General features: G+C 34.2%; 1 protein-coding gene across 1 annotated transcript; it reads right to left on the bottom strand.

The window, feature by feature from the left end:
• On the bottom strand, positions 1 to 20,655 carry LOC145267054 (putative HIT-like protein Synpcc7942_1390). The gene is made up of 3 exons (XM_080122999.1): positions 20,370 to 20,655; positions 5,246 to 5,350; positions 1 to 359 (listed from the first exon to the last, which is right to left on the bottom strand). The coding sequence occupies exons 1-3, from the start codon at positions 20,484 to 20,486 to the stop codon at positions 195 to 197; spliced, it is 387 nt and encodes a 128-aa protein (XP_079979125.1). The 5' UTR covers positions 20,487 to 20,655; the 3' UTR covers positions 1 to 194.
• Positions 20,656 to 24,919: the final 4,264 nt, after the last annotated feature.

The raw sequence follows: 24,919 nt of genomic DNA, 5'->3' as shown, positions 1-24,919 counted from the left end.
TTTTTTTTTTTTGTAAAAATTTTATTCACTCAAAATTTAAATTTAAAAACAAAAAAATTTTCTGGGAATTCGGCATTGAATTGCTTAGAGTAAATTTTATTCTTTTTAATCAGAAAATCAAACTGAAAATATGAGACTGGAGTGTCGAGTCGGAGACACATTCTCGAATCCTGGTGAAGAGACGATAAGCATAATTAGCCAGGGGGCCAGCTGAGTTGGCGTCCGGCAAACAAATGGACATGGAGATAATAAACCGACTGACCACCGTGACGGCCATCGTTAATCACGATTCGGAAGCCATTCCCCTTTGCGTGTTTTGCAGCTAACTTACGGGCAACGACCAGCAGATGACCAAGAATCTGGATATTAAGAGGAATAAATATTATTTTGTATTCAAAATTAAGAGGAATTTTTATAATTTCATCGATAATTGACAAAAACGACATTGATATTTACAATAATGTTTTACAATGTTTAAGGCAGAAATTTGGATTAAAAAAAAAGCAAAAAATGTTTACATAAAAAAAAATAAAATAATTGGTTTTCATTTTGTTTTTACAAATTTTTAGAAATTTACTTTTTGACTTAAAAGAACTTACCTTTTGAGATGTCTTATTGATTTCCAATAAGACATCTCCAATATTTTCCCCTAATGGCCTCGTATCAAATGTACCAAAATGTCAGTTGACTAAAAATTATGGGCTCGAAACAGGTACCTGCTGTGAAGTGCTGTGAAATTGAGTTTATATATAACTCAATTTTATAAATAAATTATTCGGTTTTCTAAAATTTTAACTAAATATATAACTAAATATTTCAAGATTTGAAAAGAATAAGAATCGGATATTGCATCGGAATCAAGCAAAAATATTGGAGTCATCCTATCACTGCTAATTGGTTGTTGGAAAAAAAACATCTTTGAGATTATTGAAATTTCAATTTTTTAAAATTTTAAATTTATATCCTAAAAAGAAAAATCTTACTAAATGGAAAGGGTTTTAATTGTTATTTCAATTCAATATGGTTATCTCCCTTACAAAGACAACACCAACTCAAGTTGTGCCATTACACAACTGTGTCCCAATAAATACTTATAAAAAAAAAAAAAATTGATTTTAGTCATCTCTATATAAATAAAATGAACTCATTTTTTCCCGTCGGATTTTGACATTAATAGGATTAAAAATCAAGATATTTCATGCAAATATAATATGCACAAACGGCAGAACAATATCTGAGGTGTGTTATAGGCTTATTATTTCTCAAATTCCTCGATAAGCTTAGATTTCTATACTTTTTCTGCTGAGAAGTCACGGCCAAAATCGGTTAAGATCAATGGAAGTGGTAAAATATTTTCTCTCTAATAAATTCCTCCTCCCCCTGCCACCACTTAACACCGTTTGGGATCGTTCACAAGGAACAGTTGAGAAGAGAACACCGGTTTGGCTTCGTAGTTCTTTCATGTGAAGTTATTTAAAATCACTAAACTAAGCTGCAGTGCTCTGTGGCATAGTGGTTAGCGTGCTGGACAATTCACATTATATTTTCACGTTTGCGCCGACCTACCGTAGTCGTTTTTTTTTTTTTTTTTTTTTTTTTCCTAAACTGGAATGGACTTTTCTTGGTGGCCGAACTGTTAACGTTGCAGATGTTTTTTTTTTTGTTTTTTTTTCACACTTTATTTTGCTACTTTTACTCATGACTCCGGGTTTGATCCTTCCTACTTACCTACCATAACATTTTGTAAAACTCCCCCCCCCCCGGAAACAAACACTCGGGCAACGCCGGGTACCCCCGCTAGTTAATATATAAATTTATATAATACTTGGTTTTCTAAATTTTTAAATTAAACTAACAAAATATTTTTAAAAATGTGAACAAGTTTATCTAGCCAAATTTTGCTAGAATCACAACAGACTTAACAAGGCATCTAAAAATCAAGCTTCTCTCTTTTCATCAGCATCGCTCTGATCCCCCCCCCCCACTCCTCCTTTAGGCCCCAATTAAAATGAATGGCTCTTGTCTTGGGGAATCATCATGTCTTGATAAGCTTCTAGGACTGACCTTAACTCCCGATTTGAAATAGAAAGCATACATCAAATCTGTTGCCAAGATTGCTGGAAAAATGGTTGGACCACTCTACCGCTTCAGTAGGTATCTCACTACCGATGCAATCCACTATCTGTATAAGAGCCAAGTACGTCCTAAAATGGAGTACTGTTGCCACATCGGGGCTGGAGCTGCTCGGTGTACCCTATCCTGCCTTGATAGAGTGCAAAACCTAGTAGGTGATGCCCTTTTCTCTTCCCTGCAACCTTTCTCCCCACAGAAGAGACATTGCGAGCCTGTCTCTGCTCTATCGTTATTCGCATGGCAAGTACTCGTCTGAGCGCCAATCTATGGTCCCCCTTCAGGGCTCTATGGACAAATTTATCTTTAGTTGACCTTTAACAACTAAATATTTTCGTTTACTAGCTAAATAGAAAAGTTACTAGCCAAACCTACATGATTTTTAGAATATGACATCTTTGTTCTGTGTTGAATATGTACATCATAAAGATTTATCTGTTTTTTAATAAGTGTAATTCTAAATATACAACGAACTTTATACTGATACTTGAAGGTATAAACATTGTTTTCTTTAGATTTTTTTTTTTCTCAACAGCCTTCGTTAAAAAACGAGTATATTGTTCTATTAAACTTTTGTTTAAATAATTTAACTTTGCTCGTTTATTAAAAAAAAGTTGAAAAGATATTTTTCACTCATAGTGAGCATTGGAAGATTGTCAGGGGAAAAAAATGCAATCGCCGAAAGATAAGAGTTTCATTATTTCTAGTCGCCACTTTGAAAAAATCACTGCCAAATGCGACTGTTTCACTCGCAATGTAGAGCCCTGCCCTTAGTCAAACTTCTATAAAAAATACACTCGACTAGCTACAACCACTACTAACAATTTTCCCCACTATCTGTGCCTAAATCTAAATGCAGCTTCCACAAACAAAGTTTCTTTCTAGAATAGCCTGCCTGTGGAACACTGTTCTGTTGGCCTGCTTCTCGACCAACTACAGTATCGTAGCCTTCAAGTCCAATGTAAACAAGTTCTTGTTGAACCGTCTCCTTAAATAATCAAGTTGTACCCAACTTACACGATTAACAATCACTACACTACCTCCTTACAGTCACTAACCCTTATCTTTGAATGGTCTTTGGGTCTCGATAAGTGAATGGCTTGTTAAAAATTAAAAAAAAAAAATTCCAGCATTTGTAATGATCACAGGACTTATCGTCACACTAATCAAGAAGAAAACTATGTACTTATGGAACGTGAATGGGTGGGTGAGGGGGAGTTCTAATATTTAACTGTTCATTGCCATCGGTTGAGTTATGCAATCAGTTATTAAAATAAAGCAAAGTTTTGGTGCTTCTGCAATTTATGAACTGTGCTCAAATAATGCGACTGTTGGGGAGTCAACGCTCATTGGGTTGGTTGGTTGTTTTTGTTTTACGGCATATCAACCTTTTTCAGGTTATTTAATGCCGAATATAGTTATTTTGAGGAACGATTTTTAATGGAGTATCTATTTTTTTTTTTTTTTTTTTTTTAAGTCAGATTCTATTCAACCCATAGTTGGGACCCTAACAGGTACTACCACTCCGGGTCAGAGTGGACCTGGGAGCAATGGCAATTAAAGGGTGGCTCCACACTCCCCAGGGCTCGCAAGGTGGGGCCTCACCAGCGGATATAGTTTTAGGTCATATCCAGGACCGCGCTCATTGGGAGTTGACATGATTATACACTACTGTGTCACTCTGGAGAACATCTTTCAAGCATATATTAATATAACGAACACAGGACCATTATGGAAAAGAAGAAGGTTGTATTTCTATTGTGTTTAAAGGAAAATATCATCTTTATTGTAAGTCACAATGGATGGTTGGTTGTTAGGAGGGTGATGCACGCATGGGAATTCCATGGGTTGATTCTTCTCAGGTCTAAATTGTCAACCTACAACCAATATCCTTTTTGATGGTTATCATATATCCGTTTGTGGTTGCCTGAAATGCCACTTTTGAGACAGTATTGTCACTGTAGCTCACCTCAAGTGTATTTTATTTGGTAATTGTTGTTCCACTGAATTGACTTGCTTTTGATTACACCTGTGTAATCTTTTGCCGAAAATGATCTTTAAAACATCAAACTTTTAACTTTTCTTTTTGATAATTAACCAAGTTTGTTGTTTCTTTACAGCAGGTACTTGTTTCGAATCCATAATTTTTATTCAACTGATATTTTGGTACATTTGATAATTATTTCATTGTTTAATGCCCTTGACCAGGTGCACATTTATGTAAAAACTAGCGCATATTGTATCTCCCAGGCAGTCCTTCGATTTCGACGATGACACAGAGGTCGGTTAGTGTCCGTTTCGAAGTTGTGATGTGAGTGATCGGAGCTCTGAAACCTCGGCCGCAGATGTGACACCTGATGGCAGGAAATCCGGGTAGTGGCACCTGTAATCGTGCATCACACCTGCCGGTACACCCTCACTCCATCGCCACAGGACTTTCACCTCTCTCCCAGCCTAGGCAAAGTAGGAATAAGCAGCTTGCCCAGTACTGCTAGCACCCTCTCCGCTGAAAGCAAAAGTACAGAGGCAACGACGGGCCAGGACAGTCTGCACACATGCAATCAGCCGCATCCAATGGCTGAGGCAAACCCGAGTCGAGTTGTACATCACGCTTGTTGGGTGCGTCGGCACTGTTGTGTTGGTTCATCTGCTGCGCAAGCCGTTGGGACTTCTCCTTCATCTGCCAATTGACCAGGCTTGGATTTTTGTAACCCTAAATAGGAGGGCTAGTGGGTACTACACCTTGCCCAAAGGTGACCCAGCACTGCAACGGCTAAGGGGTAGTGACATTCTCCCCAAAACCCTGGAGCTCCCGCACCAGGGACTCGTAGTTTTACATTATACCCAGGACTAACATCCCGTGTCATGTGTATATTGTATATACACATGTAAATATACATACTAGCCTGGGTGCCCGGTGTTGCCCGGGTGTTTTAACTTTTAATTTAATGCATTTCATAATTATTTTATTGCTTGCATTTGGCGTCAGGTGTACGTTTTTGTCAAAACGATTGCTCCGTACACACGGCTGAGCTATTTAAGAAAACTAGATATATGCTGATGTGTCCAAATTAAAGATGGGGTGGAACGTAGGAAACGGGTGTCTAATATTTACCTGCTCATCGTCGTCGGTCGATGTTGACAGTTGAGCGATTGGTTTGCGTGGAATAATCAGAATATGCACAGGAGCCTGCGGGCTTATATCATTGAAGGCCACACACTGAAAAGAGAGAAAAGAAACGAAACATTTTTTTAAGCAATAAATTAACTTTTGTGCTGTGCTATCGGTAATATAACATTATATATGGCATAGCCATGTTAATACACCGGCCCCCGTTAGATCACCAAAGTTAAGCAATGTTGAACCTGGTCAGTATCTGATAGGTGACCATTTGAGAATGTTGTAGGAAAATATCGGAGCTGGGTAAAACCAAATGTAAATCTGATTGCTGGCGATGACGTCAACCCTACATTTTAATCGAAGAATCAAGAGCAGAAAATAATGAGAGAAATATTTTGTTAATTCAACAACGGTCAGGAGTGTACATACGATGGCATGCATCTCTGGACTGAAATTGATAAAAGTACAAAAAGCATAATACAATAGAATAAGAACGTCAAAATAAGTGAATAGTAATTCCAACCAATTCTCTCTTCCCATACTTGACTGTAAAATAAATAAAACTTTGTTGATTTAACAAGTTGTTGTTAGATTACAAAAACCAGTCAAAAGAATGTACATACTATGGCACACATTTTGTAAAAGTCTATAAAATATATAGACGGCAATATAACATTAGGATGCTGGCAACCTTCATGTGATCCCTTCTGTAAGTCTTTCTAGTGTAATGATTTCGGTAGAGACAAGGAATTGATAAAATACGGCCCAAAAGAATGTTAATGCGAAAAGAAACAGATTTAGAAAACGGAAAAAAGAGAAAAAAAAATATATCAATGTGATTAGCGACCCCCCCCCCCGCTCCATATCAAACAAAGCCAGTCGAACTCACCCTCTCTCACACACTTAACCTGGACACAACATTGCCATCAGCGAAATCCCACCCCTCCCTTCACTGCTTTCCCCCCCAACCCCATTTCTCAAACATAGACGACAATATAACATGTTGTATATAGGGGATGTCGACACTTCCGTGCAAGCACTACAAAAACTCAACTTCATCATTGCTATCTCCCCTGACAAGGATATACAGCAACTGGGGACTGCTTGTGAATTTGATACTCCCATGAAACTCCTTCCTTCGAAGGAAGGCAGTTGAACCCGCCTAAGGTAAGTGCCACTTAAATAAAATAAAAAAAAAAAATAAAAGTGTAACAAAAATATTAAAATAAGGTTAAATTTTGGCACTTCTGCAGTTCAGAATATATAAGAATGTCAAAACGAGTGAACATTAATTCCAACCAACAGAATTTTGAAAGAAAGGCAATGGCAAGTGAGACAGTCACTTCGTTAGATCCCCTGTATCTTGTCTATGCCTATTAACACGGTCGGTTAATACCTCATGAAAGGTGTGACTCTTCACCATGCATAGACGGTCATTCACAAATTGCAACCACAAAAGGTGCTATTTTACGCAATCACATAGTGTTGGGTGCATGGAGACCAGTCGAGGATCCTACAGAAAGCCGACTGAAAGGTAGTACTCCTCTGCATGACCCCTTTAAACAAATTCATATCATTTCTCTCCATGCAACACATGTCTTCAACTCTCACGGGTCAAGTTTCACTTCCATTGCTTAAAAAAGTGTAACGTATTAAATTAAGGTGAAATTTTGGAACTTCTACAGTTTAGAATATGGATTGTGCTGAAATAACATTATTTAGAAACCCATTCTTAACATGAGGAAGAGAGGGTTAGCGCTGTTCTATTTAAATTTAATGTAAAGTGAACACTCACTTTCTAGCCAGTTAGCAGTAGATGGAGTTGCATAACCAATTGTGTTTTTTCTTTTGTTCTGGAGGGAAATTAGAATGTATGCAAGATTGGTTAGGGTTAACTAAGTTTTATGTTTCGGAATTTTTCAGATGACGATCGGGGATTCAGACTACTGTTCTAATCTTGAGTTATTTTCACGTTTCGGTTGATGTAACCGCCGACCTTCTTCAGGTATATTTTGTTGAACTCTGGGAAATTTTATGTTGAACTTTGCAACCTGCATGAACTTTCAAACAGAACGCTTTATTTAATCCATGGAGGTAGCATGCTCTTGTTCCATCAGCCATAACTGGGTAGAAGTCCTAAATAATTCCCAATTGTATTTTGAGTGTCGATCGCACTGAGGATTGAACGTTCAACCTCCAGAAGAGTAACTTACAACCGAATTTTACCAAGTACTTTATCCCTAACACTATGGGATCTTTGCAGACAAATTTTGTGCAGATTTCTTGAATTCAACAGAAATATAAACCTGAAGAAGGTTGGAGGTTACACTGACTGAAACATTGCGAAAATGACGCTCAAGATGAGAAGTGTAATAGTCTGAAGAATCCAAATACGTTTTAACGTTTTATCGTACAATAAAAAAAAAAAAAAAAAATGTACAAATGTATTTCAAGTTTGGATGGGGGGAATTTTTTTTTTTATAAGTAAAAAAAAAAAAATTCCCCCCATCCAAACTTGAAATACATTTGTACATTTTTTTTTTTTTTTTTTTTTTATTATTGTACGATAAAACGTTAAAATGTATTTGGATTCTTATCCAACTAATTTGTTTTTTTTTTCTGCTTTAAAAATAAATTAAACATATAAATAAATAAAAATTGAAAAGAATTAAAGTAAAACGAGTTATTGGAGGAATACATTGCAGTTTGACCAAAGGGAAGAAAGACGCAAGAGTATCATGGGGTTCTGCACTTATGTGACACCACGTGGCCCCACCAACAAGTTGCTGATCCCAAATGTTGTGTGTCTTTCTCCTTCATCTTCAAGTTCTTGGCGACCATTGATGGAGAGTGCACCGGTCCACAAGTATAACAAGCCGAGCATGCGGGGTCCCCCTCCACGAGTGAAAAATTTACTTTCACCATGACTAATGTTTGTGCAAAATTTCAAAAATATCCAAGGCATGGTTATTGAGAAATACGAAAACAAACGTATAGACGAACAGCTTGGGGGGCAATTTTACTCCTACAATGGCCCCCCAGGAGACAACCAGAGTTATTATCTCGGAAAATCCGTTCTGGCAAAAGTTTACTTTCACCATGACTAATGTTTGTGCAAAATATAAAAAAAATCCAAGGCATGGTTATTGAGAAAAGTGCAAACAAATGAACAGGAGTGAATTACTAGGTCCAATTCCCTCCTTTGTCGAGAGACCAAAAATAAAATTAAAAAAAAAAAAAGATCCAAAAAACACAAATGCCGATGCTTCACATATGTTGGTTGAACTAGGAGTGTGTACGTGTTCTCATAAACCCTCTATGCACTAAGGGCAACATCTACGCATTTTCGAGGCTGAGTGCGTCTATTGCTGTCAGCTCGTCTCCACAACTCCCGCTTATTGATTTTACATTTTGTGTCCAACTCATGAGAGAGTGCCATCTAATTATATTACTTCTTTGTATTCCAGTAGCTTCTTTTTAAGACTTACAAGCTTTTTTTTTTTTTTTTTTTTTACAAGGAAATCACCACTTATCAAGGCCCGGAGGCCACTTGGGGATAAGGGTTATTGCGTGTACAGTAATCAATGGGACAATATCGTAGTAATCGTTAGTATTAGAGATCTGATAAAGTGTCTTACTTAAGAGGCGGTTCATCAGGAATTTGTTTTATGTTGGACTTGAAGACAACTAAGTTGTAGTCAGGTGGGAAACAGGCAAATGGAAGAGAGTTCCACAGACGTGCACTTGTAAGAAAGAAGCTTTGCTCATGGAATCTACGTTTTGATTTAGGCACAGATAAAGAGTGGGGAAAATTACTAACAGTAGTTTCAGCTAGATGGGTGTTTATTGTGAAAAATTGGCAAGAGGGGGGGACCAGAGATTGGAGCTCAGACGAGCACTTGCCATGGAAATAATTATAGAACAACGACAGGCTCACAACGCATCTTCTGTGGGAGAGAATTCCTTTCCTGTTGACTGTTTTCCTCCTAATTACAGCCCCCCCCTTCCCCCAAGATCTGAAGAAGCATCTCCTGCCTTTGTGATGATCATCTTTCATTCTTGTTAGCTTCTAACATCAAGTGGCTTCATACCTTGTCTGGAGCGATTACAGTGTTATAAATTTAAAAAAAAAAAAAAAAAAAAAAAAAAAAAAAAAAAAAAAAAAAAAAGTAAAATTCTTGTCATCTGACCTCGTGAGACTTTTCCACTTTATCTTCCGAGATTTCCACAGTAAATAACAATGAAATAACGTGTCAATTCAGTACAACTGGTCAGAATGCTCATAATTGGCCCAATGGATATCACCAAGGACTATGGGTTTTGTCGAGTTACTAGATCTATATTGCTCATTTGTGTAACCTGAACTAATGGCGCAAAACATGCAATTAGCGTTTCTAATGAGCACTGCAAGTCTCTAGCTTTACAACTTAAGACTTAACTATAGTTCTTATACAATACAAGCATTCCGATAGACTGGGCGGGGGGGGGGGAGAGATAAGTCGGGGAATACTAATTATGATGAAAAGTATACAGGGTCATCATCAGTTTCATATTATGGCATGTGTATAATGACTTTTAGAAATTGACTTTCAAAATAATCTATCTCTGACCAGGTCTTTATTTATCCCTCTTTCTCTCAAGTCTGTCCTTATCACTTCCTTCCATGTTTTCCTTGATCTCAGCCTTGGTAGAGGCAAAAGCAGTAAACCTCCGACAAAAAAAAAAAAAAACTGCTCTGAGGGCTGATTGTATTTCTTGTATTGATCGGATTATTGTTCTCATCTTGATTGCTATTTGTGCAACATTTCGGTTGGATTGTCCTCTGACCGTCCTCGGGCATGTTGGTTGGTTGAAAAAGAAAAGAGAAAAGTTACTGGCTCTGTAGATATTTTCATATTCTTTGAGTTAGCCTTATAGTTTCGTATTTGTAAAAAAAACAAAACAAAAGGTTGTCAAAGGGGAGGCAACTAATAAAGATCAACAGTGGATTATCTCCCTTTTATCAACTAAATTTTAAGGGTGTACAATTTGTTTTTTCTACAATTTATTATCTAAGTTTCTACAATAGATTTAGGGTATTTTCACTCCTAATCTGGGAGAAGAAAGGAGAAAAATTACTGGCATCGTAGATGGTTTTGTGTTATTTGAGTTTTTTTTTTGTTTGTTTTTCGCCATGGTTTCATATGTGTGGAAAAAAAAAAAAAAAAAAAAAAATTGAGTCCCGATAGACGGATGGTGAAACACTGCAACATCTTTCTGTCAACTCCTGCAGCTGTGCTAGCTCCAACAGCTTTGTCTGCAACACAGAGGAGACCTTGATAACTAAGCTAACCTAGGTTTTACGTTTTCTTATTATAACCTACCCACGACTACATCCGGAGACGCAACTCCAGCTCTGACTTTAAAAGACACAGCAGACGCTGCGGTGCACTAGACTAGATGCAGAACGCCATTGTCTCAGACAATAGGTTGTCATAAATACTGGACCCACTAACTTAACTGTCCAGACTTAAAAGTAAATATGTTGATTTGGTTTGGTTGTTTTTGTTTTACAGCATATCAACCTTTTCAGGTCATCTAATGCCGAATCCAGTAATTTTGAAGAAATTTTTTAATATATTTGTTTTTCAAGTCAGATTCTATTTAATGCATAGTCGGAACCCTAAAAGGTATTACCACTTCGAGTCAGAGTAGACCTGGGAGCAATGGCAATTAAAGGGTGGCTCCACACTCCCCAAAGCCGCAAGCTGGGGCTTCACCATTGGATATAGTTTAAGGTCATATCCAGGACCGTAAATATGTTGAAGTAAGGTTCACGGACTGCAATTAAAGAGAGTGAAAAACAGACTAGTAACAAGTTTAGACAGAAAAGGATGAGGAGTTGCAATTGGATCACAAAAACCTAAAAACCATTTGGCTGCATAAGGAGGGTTTTAATAAATTAATATGAATTGAAAAAAGTATAAATAACCTAATATAAATCCTCTTGGTATAGACTTGAACAATACAGCCCTAAACGACTAATATGAGCGTTATTCCAAAAGTAATGTCTCCTATTTTTTTATTCCAGCAACTTCTTTTACTTACATGATTTGCTAGACAGAAACCACTCGATATCCACTGATAGACAGAAACCACTCGATATCCACTGATAGACAGAAACCACTCGATATCCACTGATAGACAGAAACCACTCGATATCCACTGATAGACAGAAACCACTCGATATCCACTGATAGACAGAAACCACTCGATATCCACTGATAGACAGAAACCACTCGATATCCACTGATAGACAGAAACCACTCGATATCCACTGATAGACAGAAACCACTCGATATCCACTGATAGACAGAAACCACTCGATATCCACTGATAGACAGAAACCACTCGATATCCACTGATAGACAGAAACCACTCGATATCCACTGATAGACAGAAACCACTCGATATCCACTGCTAGACAGAAACCACTCGATATCCACTGCTAGACAGAAACCACTCGATATCAATTGATAAATATAAATCACTTAATATAAACCCTTTTGGTATATTCTTAAACAATATAACCCTGAATGACTAACATGAGGGTCATTCCAAAAGTAATGCCACCTATTTTTTTTTTTTTTATTCCAGCAACACCTTTTACTTTCATAAGGAGGGTTTTGATAGCTTATTATAAATTGTTTTTCAGGACTCTAAAGATAGAACAGATGGTTTCAGTGGATTGATGTGATCTATTCGTGCCCCCCCCCGCCCTACATTTTTCTTTTTTAATGTAGAAAAAAAATTATTTCTTGAGAAACCTATGATTGTCTGTATGTACATCCAACTAAAAGTAAAAACTACAAAACAAAAAACCAAAAAGTTGGTATATTCTTGGACATTGTAAGCCTGCATGAATAATACGAGGGTTATTCCAAAAGTAATGGCTATTTTTTCTTTTTTTAAATTCCGACCGATCCTTTTGCATACATAACAAGGGTTTTCATAATTTAATATAAATTGTTTGTAGGACTTTAAGATACAACAAATGTGATCTATTTATGACAGAATTGTTGTAGTCGACGATTTATTAATTATTAAAACGTAAAATATCGTAATAAGAGAAGTGACAAGTTCAGGAAAAAAAAAATAAATAAAAATAACAAGGTTCACACGTAGACCAAAGGGGTCAGTTTTAGCGTCAAAATTTTTTGCTAAGTCATTCATGCTTCGTGATCTCAACATACGTTTTAAAGGCGTTAATTTGAAGGCCCGTAACTTCATAAGTGCACAGTGAACCAGATAACTAAAGCATTTCCTATTTTTTTCACCTTTTTCCTCTTAATGTTATAGGTTCAAGCCTGGCTACTGCATCTAATTTTTTTTTTTTTTCTGCTCGCATGAGTGGTTAATTTTTTTTTTTTTTGGTTAATTTTTCTTTTTTTTTTTGTTGGTTAATTTTTTTTTTTTTCTTTGTGCGAGCACAGATACTCGTTCTGTTGAAACATTTTTTTTTAGAGCTGGTTTGTTCAATAATCTTACTATATCACCTCTCCACACCCGGGCAACATCGGGTATCCCCCACCCCCACCAGTACTATATAAAGGAAGTTGGAAGATCTGCTACCATGGTTACCTGTGAAAGAAAATGGAGACCTTGCATCACAACAATTTACTTTTAACAGATAACAGATCTTACACAAAACGGACAAAAGTGTCATACAAGCATTCTTTTGTCGTTAGAGATCCGACACTTATTTTGCACTTGCGACCTCTTTCATAGAAAATTCACCTCCATTCGAGCAAAACACGAGTATTTTTCTTTCATAGTGGTCCTTAATTTTTTTTTTTTTTTGGCTAAAACAATTCTCAGGTAAAAAATGGTTGTAAACCCTTTCATCATGTATCAGAATGATACCCACCCCCACTTCAAAAAATGTCCGACTGAAAATGTGCATTCATAATAACTAATACTAACATGACATGAGTAAAAAAAAAAAAAAAAAAAAAAAAAAAAATTTACCCTAATCCGACTGGCAATCAAGCACAGTCGGACAACAAACATTTTTCTTATCTTTTTTTTTTTTTTACATTTGAAAATAACGACCATTTTTCTTATCTTTTTTTTTTTTTACATTTGAAAATAACGACCATTTTTCTTATCTTTTTTTTTTTTTTTTTTGAAAATAGCGACCATTTTTCTTATCTTCTTGAATATTTCACTCCAAATAAAATAATTAAAGCTAAATCATTCATGAATGCTGAAACACGCTCCAAAATAAATTAAGAGTCTTAATAAAGGTACAAGTTGGCTAATTCTTACATTGTCACGAGGAAGGGTGCTTCTATATTGTACCAACAAAAAAAATATTGAATTACAAACAAAACAAATCGTACCTACATAATTGTCATGTCGCAAATAGTAACATATCCAAAATATTACGGAAAAAGATAAAGTACAAAAATATTTATTCATGAAAAACTGTTTTCGATAAAGTCTATATGGGGGAATAAATTTTATCTGACATTTTGAATTACGTGATGTACGCAACAGAACTTAATTATCTCCCTTGCCAACTTTTTTTTTAGTAAGCGTAGTATAGTAATTTTTTCTTTCTTTCACAATTTTTTTTTTTTTCATTAATAATTATTTTTTATCTTATCGTTTTTCGTAATTTTTGGATATGTTACTCTTTGAGACATAATTATGTAAATACCATTTGTTTCACTTGAAATTCAATATTTTTTTCGTTTGTATAATATAGAAGCACCCAAGAGGTATAGTGCCATGATTTATGTTCCTATTAGTTATAGTTTTATAAAAAACTAGACTACCCGTGACCCGTTGGGTCAGTATGTTATATTAGCTATGGAATTCATGTACGAGTGTGACACTTGTGACGTAAAGAAAATAATTTTTTTTTTTGACATAACAGGAACATTTCTATAAAAGTATATTAAAATGAAAAAAGAATATAGATTTCTATGAGTCATTCTGTTTATTATAATTGATTATTTTTGAAAAAAAAAAAAAAACAATTACAGTTACTGAATTATATAAGTGGTTGGCCATACTTATAGGTAAATGTGCACTGAACAGATACCATAATACTTATTATAGTTAAATTCAAATTTTGATATGTTTTTTTTTTGTTTTTTGTTTTTTTTACATCGTTCATTTCTATATTATATTTAAGTTATTTTAAACCCCACTCTTCCTATGTTAAATAATAATTTTGAAATAATAACGTTAATATTTCAGTGTGCAGGTCATGCGTTCATGCGCAACCGGATGTCGTAAACCAGAAAGTGGGTTACATACATCGTGACAAGGCTATTCGAGTTTTATAATTATATATATATATATATATATATATATAATTTCTTAATTTATCAATTTTCAAAGTGTACTTATAAAAACTTATAGGAAAGCATTTTATTTTCATACTTTAATCATTTAAACACTTCAGCTTTATAAAATGTTGCAATTTTTATGGATCTAAATTTATTTTGTTTAATTTTTGTAACATGAAATATAGGAGGGGTTCGAACACCTAAAGAAAAAAAGTGAAGCATGCATGGTCTCCTGTAAACGAGGCATAAAAAAAAATGACTAAGTCCCCCCCCCCCCATTTAGCCCCAAAAGTCTCCAGGAGATGTCAAATTCTGGGGAAAATGAACAAACGGTGCAGTTTTCGGCCTTAACATATGTAAATTTGAGTTCTGCACCATGCAAAAAAAAAAAAAAAAAAAAAAAAAGAAATGACTAAGGCCATCATTTGCCCCTCACCCTCATTTAGCCCTAAAAGTCCCCAGGGCCTTAACATATTGAAATTTGAGTTCAGCACCATGCAAAACTGCTAAATAGACATACACAGAAAATTTTGGACAAATATGGTAAAATAGTCCCATGAATGAAGTGTTTTTATTAGCCCATGAAGAGCCCCTGGGGCACACCCAAGAGTTATCGTGAAGTATAGATCAACAAAATTATATAGAAATCAGTTACAACTTTTCAGGAAGTTTTATAAAATTCCAAGGCATCATTTTTTTTTTTCAATAAGCACAAAAGTGTCAATTTTAACCATTTTAACCCAAAAGGCATCTCTAGGCAACCGGAGTTTTCCCGGAAAATCCATTCTGTTACTTTTTTTTTTTACTCATCATGTTTTATGTTTGTGCAAAATTTCAAAAAATTCCAACGCATAGTTATTGAGAAAAGTGCGGAGAGATGGACGGACAATGGTGAATTTACAGGTCCACCATCCTTTTGTCGGGGGGACCAAAAATATATATTTAACGAAACCTACATTTAATTTGCAAGTTTAAAAATGAATTGAAAATTTCATGAAAATCTGTGTTTATTGATTTTTGCTAAATGTCTTTGAACATGGGTATGCTTACGACTTCAAAAACGTCACTACATAGGAATATTGTTTTAACGCGTCGATAATGTAAACATGATTTTAGTCGCGCATTTTCATTATTTTCGTATGCTGTAACTTTTTTTTTTTTTTTTGATTTTAGCAGTTTATTTGAAGATTCTTATTTTAAACTAGCGGGGGTACCCGGCGTTACCCGGGTGTAGTGAGGTGTGTGTGTGTTAAATTATTTTGGTATTTTTTTACGACCTGCCCCAGCGTAGTATAAACATCCCCAACCTCTCCATGTTAAGAACGGCTTTCGGAAGAAACACCCTCAACCTCCCCATGTTAAGAATGGCTTTCAAGGTTGGGAGTGCTTTTCAGAGAGCTGTTCTTAACATGTAAAGGTCGTAAAAAAAAAAAAAAAAAAAAAAAAAATTTTGTGACCAAATTATTATTTCCTTTTAATTAAATAGGATTTTCAGATTTAATTTAATTATCTCCAAAGATTCAACTACTTGACTTCTTGCCAGCAAAACCAGTCGGGCCTTATTTTGCAAGTCGAACCTGAACGGACTGAATTGATAATTAAATCTTGTATCTTCATTTATAAAGTTTATATGAAAAAACATATTCGGCGGACGTTGTCGAGAGTAGCCCCCCCCTTCTAAATTTCACAATTTTCACTTTATTCCTGTTAATATCATTGATTAAGTTTCAGATTATATATATATATAAAAAAAAAAAATAAAAAAAAAAGAAAAAAAATAGAAAAAGAAAGAAAAGAAAGAAAAAAGAAAGAAAAGAAAAAAGAAAAAAGAAAAAAGAAAGAAAAGAAAAAAGAAAAAAGAGAAAAAAGAAAAAAGAAAAAAAAAAGAAAGAAAAAAGAAAAAAAAAAGAAAAAAGAAAAAGAAAAAAAAAAGAAAAAAGAAAAAGAAAGAAAAAAGAAAGAAAAAAAAAAGAAAGAAAAAAAGAAAAAGAAAGAAAAAAAGAAAAAGAAAGAAAAAAAGAAAAAGAAAGAAAAAAAGAAAAAGAAAGAAAAAAAAGAAGAAAGAAAAAAAAGAAAAAAGAAAAAGAAAGAAAAAAGAAAAAGAAAGAAAAAAGAAAAAGAAAGAAAAAAAAGAAAAAGAAAAAGAAAAAAAAGAAAAAGAAAAAAAAAGAAGAAAAAGAAAGAAAAAGAAGAAAAAGAAAGAAAAAAAGAAAAAGAAAGAAAAAAAGAAAAAGAAAGAAAAAAAGAAAAAGAAAGAAAAAAAGAAAAAGAAAGAAAAAAAGAAAAAGAAAGAAAAAAAGAAAAAAGAAAAAAAAGAAAAAAGAAAAGAAAAATCTTTCATAACTTTTCACGTTGGATGTTTAGTTTTCAATTATAACATACTAAATTGAACACGAAATTTGTGACCACGATGAATAGATAGATACATACGTAGATGAGATAGATATATACATAGATGGGAGAGAGGGGGAGATAGAAACATAGATTAGAGGGGAAGGGGAGTAAAGAAATCTTCCCATCTTTTTTAACCCCTTCGGTCTAACCTCACCTTCCGGTCACATCAGAGAGTTGCCATTTTTTTTTTTCATCGTGGTCACAAATTTCGTGTTCAATTTAGTACAAGGTTATAATTGAAAACTGAAAAGTTGCCAATTTTTTTTCAATTTTTTTTTATAAACTGAAATTTAAGTCTCTAATCGATGATATTAACAGGAAAAAGTGAAAATTGTGGAATTTAGAAGGGGGGGGAGGCACTTTCGACAACGTCCGCCAATCATTTTGTTTCAACCGTTTTCATGCCTTGCGAGAAGTGCTTTTCTATCAAATTCGTTACCAGGGCTTCTGAGAAAATGATGGAATCGTTCTACCGTTCCAGTAGATATTTCACTGCTGATGCAATTCTCTACCTGTATAAGAGCCAAGTGCGTTCAAGGATGGAGTACTGTTGCCACATCTGGGAAGGAGCTGCTAGAAGCAGCTTATCCTGCCTTGACAGAGTTCAAAATAGACTTTGTAGCCTAGTTGGGGATGCTCTTTTCTCTTCTCTTGAACCGCTTTCCCACAGAAGAGATGTTGCGAGCCTGTCTCTGCTTTATCGTTATTTTCATAGCAAGTGCTCGTCTGAGTTCCAATCTATGGTCCCTCCTGGGCAGACTTTCACAAAAAAACACCCATCTAGTTGAAACCACTATCAATAATTTCCCCCCACTCTTAGCTGTGCCTAAACCTAAATGTAGATTCCATTAACAAAGGTTCTTTCTTAGAACTGCACGCCTGTGGAACTGTTCCGTTTTCCTGCTTTCCAGCTGACTACAACATGGTTGTCTTCAAGTCCAACGTAAACAAATTCTTGATGAGCCCTCCCCTTAATCCAATTCACCAAATTTCCACTACTAACGATGACTGACATGTTCCCCTTGACCACTGTACATTATCCTCGAGTGGCCTCCGGCTCTTGATAAGTGGTGACTCCTTTGTAAAAAAAACTTGTAATTTAATGACCAAACGATACTTAATTAAATTAAATCTGAAAATCCTAATAAAAAAAAAAAAACATGGTAAAAAAGATTTTTACAAATCCTAACACAAAATGAAACAATTTTGTTTTATAATTTCTTGGAAAAATTTTATTTTGCTTCTTATGATACTTAGTTAAAATGTCAGTTTTACTTTTAAAATATATCTTGGCAGAGTTGTACAGCCATCACCCCCCCCCCCCTGCGCAATTTCTATACTGATACGTTTTTTGAAATTTTTTCACTGGATTATTATTGATTGGACACTAATTAACCAGATTATGGAAAAAAAAAAAAAAAAATCATTATTTCGACATTTGAAAGGGGTGCTCACTTTTTAGTGACAACGTTCTGGTAAATCAGTCACCCATTTTGTAAGCAATAAAAACGCGGGTATATCAAAACCATAGAAAGTAAAAATGATATGAGCTTCTACCGCATTTGTAAGTCAGAAATATTTTTGTTTCTCAAAAAAAAAAAAAAAAAAAAAAAAGATAGAATGAACATGACTTTTTTTTATTGTTTTTTATGAAAGTTCCGAGTTTTTTTGGTTTTTTTTTTTTGGGGGGGGGGGTTATAACTTATTTAGGTTTTTATTACTGTACACAGGTTCGAAAAAGTTGTCAAAGACAAATATATAACAAATAAATGTTATCCAAAGCAATATAAGTTACTTTTCTACCTAACTGGATATTTTTTTTTATTTAATGTAGCATTTTTTAAAGTATTATAAATTTGGTACTTGTACAGTTTAGTCAAAACATTAAAAAATGAAAATATCGAAAAAATGTTATATTGTACGTATCCGTTATGGAAGGAAGTTCTCCGAAAAAAAAAAAAAAATTTCACTTAATTTCATCAAGTAGTTTTGTTTTTTTCACAGCGAAAAAACAATTTATGATACCGAGCAAAAGGTTCGATTTTTAGGAAGAAAAGCTAGAATTAAAGATGGGAAGGGAGTGTCGGCGCTTTACATGGAGTTATCTCCGCATGGGGTGTTCAGCAAATTTCACAATGGCTGACTTCAACGCGCTCTCATAAGAACGTGTTTTTCCGCTGTAAAAAAAAAAAAAAAAAATACTCGATCAAATTAAATGACATTTTTTTTTTCGGTGATCTTCAGTCCAAAACGGATACGTACAATATAACCTTTTTTCGCTATTTTCATTCTTGACTAAACTGTACAAGTGCCATAAATTTCACTAACATGCTGGAGAAAGGTTTCATAATTTTCCATCCCGTTGTCAATTTTCATATCGTACACCTCCCGACACATTGCTTCGTCAACATGCGACCATTTCATATCTCCCGAAGACACTTCCGTATTTAGAAGAAAAAAAAAATAAAAGAAAATGGATGACCGATTTACCAGAACGTTGTCACTAAAAAGTGAGCACCCCCTTCAAATGTCGAAATGATTTTTTTTTTTTTTTCATAATCTGGGTAATTAGTGTCCAATCAATAATCCAGTGAAAAAATTCCAAAAAACGTATCAGTATAGAAATTACGCAGGGGGGGGGGTCCGGGGCCCCGGGGGTGATGGTTGTACAACTTCGCCTAAATCTTTAATACTACAATGATTATAAATAAACAAGGGTAAATTTATACAAACACCGTGACAGCGAATTAACCCTAACCCTAAACCCTAACGCTGTCACGGTGTTTGTATAATAATACCTAAACAAGTTGAAGCATGGTCCCCCGTGAGTGCACAATGATCGAGACAAAAAAAAAAACAAAAAAAAAAACGGGTACTCCTTGGGTGTTGAGTTCCGTGGCGATCAGCATATTTAATAGTCGATCCCTTAGTCCCCCCCCTCTTAGTAAAGACTAACGGATGCGCCTCCCCCCCCCCCCCAAAAAAAAACAACTAAGTTCAGCATTTCTACGAACAAAGCTTATTTCCTAGAACTGTCCACAACAAACACTATGTTACTACGCTGAAAAATAATATTATTTAGAAACCTATTCTTGATATGGGAAGGGGATGTTTTGTAACCATTCTGTACTTTCACTTAACAATTTAATAAAAAATATCGTAAAAATTTAATTTAACTTGAAAATACTATTTACAAAAAAAAAAAAAAAAAAAAAAAGCGTAGTAACATAGATGCATAAGTAACAATATCGACACTATTGGACTTCACAGAAAATCGAAGTTAAAAAAAAAAGAAACACATACGCGTCCAACAAATAGAGAACGGGTGCGTGTTCACAAACTGCAATAAAAAAAAATGGCAAGGAAAAGTGAATATTTGTCCCAACCTGGTCATCCTCGTAGACAAAATCAGTCTTAATGTCCCCTCGGATGATTTTGGCAAAGATTGTATCTTGAATGTCGCCTGCGACGGCGGTTTGCGCCTTTTCTGTCTCGGACGACATGATAACTCTTCTCTCTCTCAAGTGATGGAAGCCAAGGGCGGATAACTCTAGTTTACCAAATCAAACCACGTGGCCTTTTTTTCGTGTCGTAGTCGTACGTGCAAAAAAATGCTGAGGTATTAGCATGTCCACCATTTGGCCCTCTTGCACTTTAAGGAAACAAAAATATGAGGAAGAAAATGGGACATAAGTCATATTACACCGGTATTAAAAATGCCATTTGATTGGATAGTGAAATATTGACGGCATTACTATAAAATATTGATATAATTTAAAAACTGAAATTAAAAAATAATATTGTAAAAGAATTTTAAAAAAAGTTAGTCATATTTGAGTGACACAATTTGCGATCATCTATTTAAAGTGAACTATTTTATTTTATTTTAAATGTAAATAAATTAATTAGATCTCCAAGTATTACGATAAAATATGGATAGAATTTAACAATTGAAATTTAATATCAGTTTTGATTGTTAAAAAAAAAATCTGTTTTCTACTATTGCCAATTTTAATATCGTTTCATTAATATTTCTAATTTCTGGGTTTGTATTACTGTACACATAGATTCGAAAAAGCTGTCAAAAAAACAAATATATAACAAATAAATGTTATCAAAGGCAAGATAAGTTACTTTTCTACCTAACTGGATATATTTTTTGTGTTTTTATTCAGTGTAACATGTTTATTCAGCTCGAAAAACATGCAGTGTTTACCGATGTATTGGACAATTCAAAATGGCAGCCGACTCTCTCTCGGAGAGGGTACGTTTGGGGAAAAGTATTATAAATAATAAACTAGACAAAATACTGTTAGAAAACAACCGAATATATGTCAACTTATGTCACGGTAACATATATTGAGCGAATTTCTAACAGTATTTTGTCTAGTTTATTATTTATAACACCTTTTCCCAAACGTACCCTCTCCGAGAGACAGTCGGCTGCCATTTTGAATTTTCCAATACATCGGTAAACACTGCATGTTTTTCGAGCTGAATAAACATGTTACACTGAATAAAAACACAAAAAATATATCCAGTTAGGTAGAAAAGTAACTTATCTTGCCTTTGATAACATTTATTTGTTCTATATTTGTTTTTTGACAACTTTTTCTAATCTATGTGTACAGTAATACAAACCCCAAATTGGAAAATTCAAAATGGCGGCCGACTCTCTCTTTAACACGGTAAGTTCGGGAAAAGGTGTTATAAATAATAAAGTAGACAAAATACTGTTAGAAATTCGCTCAATATATGTTACCGTGACATAACTTGACATATATTCGGTGGTTTTTAATAGTATTTTGTCTAGTTTATTATTTATAACACCTTTTCCCAAACTTACCGTGTTAAAGAGAGAGTCGGGTGCCATTTTGAATTTTCCAATACATCGGTAAACACTGCATGTTTTTTTTAGCTAAATAAACATGTTACATTGAATAAAAACACAAAAAATATATCCAGTTTGGTAGAAAAGTAACTTATCTTGCCTTTGAACATTTATTTGTTATGTATTTGTTTTTTGACAACTTTTTCGAATCTATGTGTACAGTAATACAAACCCAATTTTCTTTATTTGTTTATAAAAAAAGAAAAGAAAAAAGGGAACTCCACGGGAAACGTGGACCCTGCGTAAACAGTTTTTTTGTTTTTTTAATGGCTGCTCCTTCCTTGAAATCCGCAAAATTTATTTTTAAATAAACCAAGTAAAACCCTTTGTGCATGCGCTTTCAGGGAGCAGCAATGAAAAAAAAAAAAAAAAAAAAAAAGTATACGCAGGGTCCACGTTTCCCGTGAAGTACCAAACAAATTCGTTTCTTTTTATCATTTCTATTTGTCATTTTATTTATACAATTACGCGGTAAAAATCATTGTTTAAAAAATTCCTGTATTTAATTTACATTTTTTTTTGTTTTCTAATATTGTCAATTTCAATATTCCATTTTATTTATTAAATGACGTCAATGGAGACGCCATTTTATTTCGAGCACCTGTCGATTAGAATCAGAGGGAGAAATCAGTATTTTAAACTATGACCTAAGTAGGAAATAAATAACCAAAAAATTAAACTAGATATTAATTACTTATGGAAAGAACTATGAAAAAAGTAAGGTGCTTCTACACTTTATTGCCGAAATTGGAGACGCCATTTTATTTCACGCACCTGCTGGCCAAATTTAGGGGAAAACATAATAACAAAAAATTAAACTTCCGGAAATAACTATAAAAAAAGTAAATAAAAAAAAAACTGAAAGAGAAAATATATCCGTAATTGTTTAATTGGAAATGTTTCGATTTAATTAATGAGAACTGGAAAGTTTTTCATGGAACGTATATATATTTTTATTATTAAAAACAGAAAATGAAATGACATATTCATAATGGTTTAAACTGGGTGAGCGCCATTTGAAAACCAAAACATTTATTGTATAAAAATTGTATCAAAATGTAATTGTAAAAACATTTATTGAAAAGTTTGCGTAAAAAAATATAATTTTAATTAAACAATTTTGTAATGAAAGCAACATTGGATTTTTATAAAATAGTTTGTTTTTTTGTGTTTTTCTTTTTTTCGAACAAATAAATAATTTTAAACATTTTTTTTAATTAAAGCAACTTTGAAAAGGTCAACAACAAATTAATTTAACTAATTGTTTTTTTTTTCTTTTTTAACGGTGAAGCGGATTTTATTTTTATTTTATTTTTTTAACTGCAATCGTTCGCCAGTTTAATTTTTTTATTATTTATTTCATGCTTCGGCCATAGTCTCCGCTGGATTTGGCCAGAAAATTTAGCTGAATTAGCTAACTTGCTGTGAAAACTTTTTTCATAACTTTTTTTCACGTGTACAAATATTTTTTTCCTTTTGGAAATTAAATTTAGTCTTTAATCAAATACAATAATAAAAAAAAGTAGTTGGAAAACTATGTCCCCCTATCTTTATTCTGACACAACACGAATATGTACGTTCTGAGTTATAGTTCTGGGTAGTCCTAGGAGGTTCACCCTCGTGGGTCGTTGCCTCTTGTCTTTCGAGTGGAGTAAGTATTAAAAAGAAAGGAGTAAGTATATTCCTTACTGTCTAATGTTCTCCTACCGGGGAATGCTGGCAGAGTTGACCAAGCAATTTTTGAAAGGCTAAAATACGCCTCCTTTACGGATGCTGGCTTGATCCTCCCCAACCTTCCGACCTAGTGTCGCATTTTCCTTCGGTGGCAAAGAAAAAATCTATAATATAAATCTCACCTGTCTGTTTAAATGTATTTATGTTTGTATGTCTTCCTAAAACTTTCGACAGAGGCGACGGATTTTCATGAGATCGATATCATTTTGAAGCTTGATCCTTCTGACGACAAATATCGAAAAATTGGCCAAAAACATTAATTCCTTCACTCTCAACTGGGCACGTTTCTACAGGGAGGGGTCGCTTTTTTCGCCGATATTTTCTAGTCATGGCCTCTTTTCGATTGTCTAGCCTTAATTTAAACCTACGTCACTTCCGGTTTGGCAATGAATGCAACAGCTAATGCATTACAAATTTTTTTTTTTTTTACTTTCTTTCCCCCTTCACAGTACGGGTTTGAGCCTGCCTACTTACTACCACAACCAACACCCCTCCACTTTCTTTTCCGCCTTCGCGTCACGGCCTGCCTACCTACTACAACTTTTTTTTTTTTTTTTTTTGCCCAACACACACCTCCAAACACTCGGGAACACCAGGCACCCAGACTAGTTTTTTTTTTATAAAATATTTGCATCTTATGTTGTCTGTTTCTTTAACATTTTCAATTTTCTTAAAGACGTTTCTAACTACCCCCCACAAATCTCAGAGTTTTTATTAGTTTGAAATTATTTTTAAACTTATTATAATCAGAGGTTTGGTCTTTAATTGGGTACCATGCAATAAGATATACTTATTTTATTATTTAATTATTTTATTCATAACTTTATTTAAAATAAGATAAGGGTATTAAAACCATATGTTAAGATTTTGAGCCTCTTCTGTCGAAGAGTGTCAAGTAGCTCTAGTAATTCACATGAAAAAATATGAGGGTAGGATCACTGGCTCAGTAGGAAAATTGGTATTGATATAAGTCTTTGTGGTGACATGAATGGCATCTGAATATTCATTCAAATATCATAGACTCCTTTAAAAGTAGAATAAAATAAAATAAAATACAACACTCAAAAACACCAACAAATGGCAATCAACTCAAACACATCATTTACATATATTAAAAGATAGTTTTATTTAAAATGCTGCTAAGACTAAGCTTGTTTCCTTCAGTAATTACAAGAAACCTTCACTACCACCAATAGCAATGGCCAAGAACACATTAACTGAAAGTACTTCCTTTAAACTCCTTGGCCTAACATTTACAGGGAACATGAACTGGAATAGATACATTGAGAGCATTGCTAAGGCTGCTGCAAA

The sequence above is a fragment of the Euprymna scolopes genome, chromosome 42, assembly GCF_053919585.1.
Source record: "Euprymna scolopes isolate OS-2025 chromosome 42, ASM5391958v1, whole genome shotgun sequence".
In the NCBI taxonomy this organism is placed as follows: Eukaryota; Metazoa; Mollusca; class Cephalopoda; order Sepiida; family Sepiolidae; genus Euprymna; species Euprymna scolopes.
Note: the sequence above shows the minus strand (reverse complement) of the source record. Positions and strands in the feature narration are given on the sequence as shown.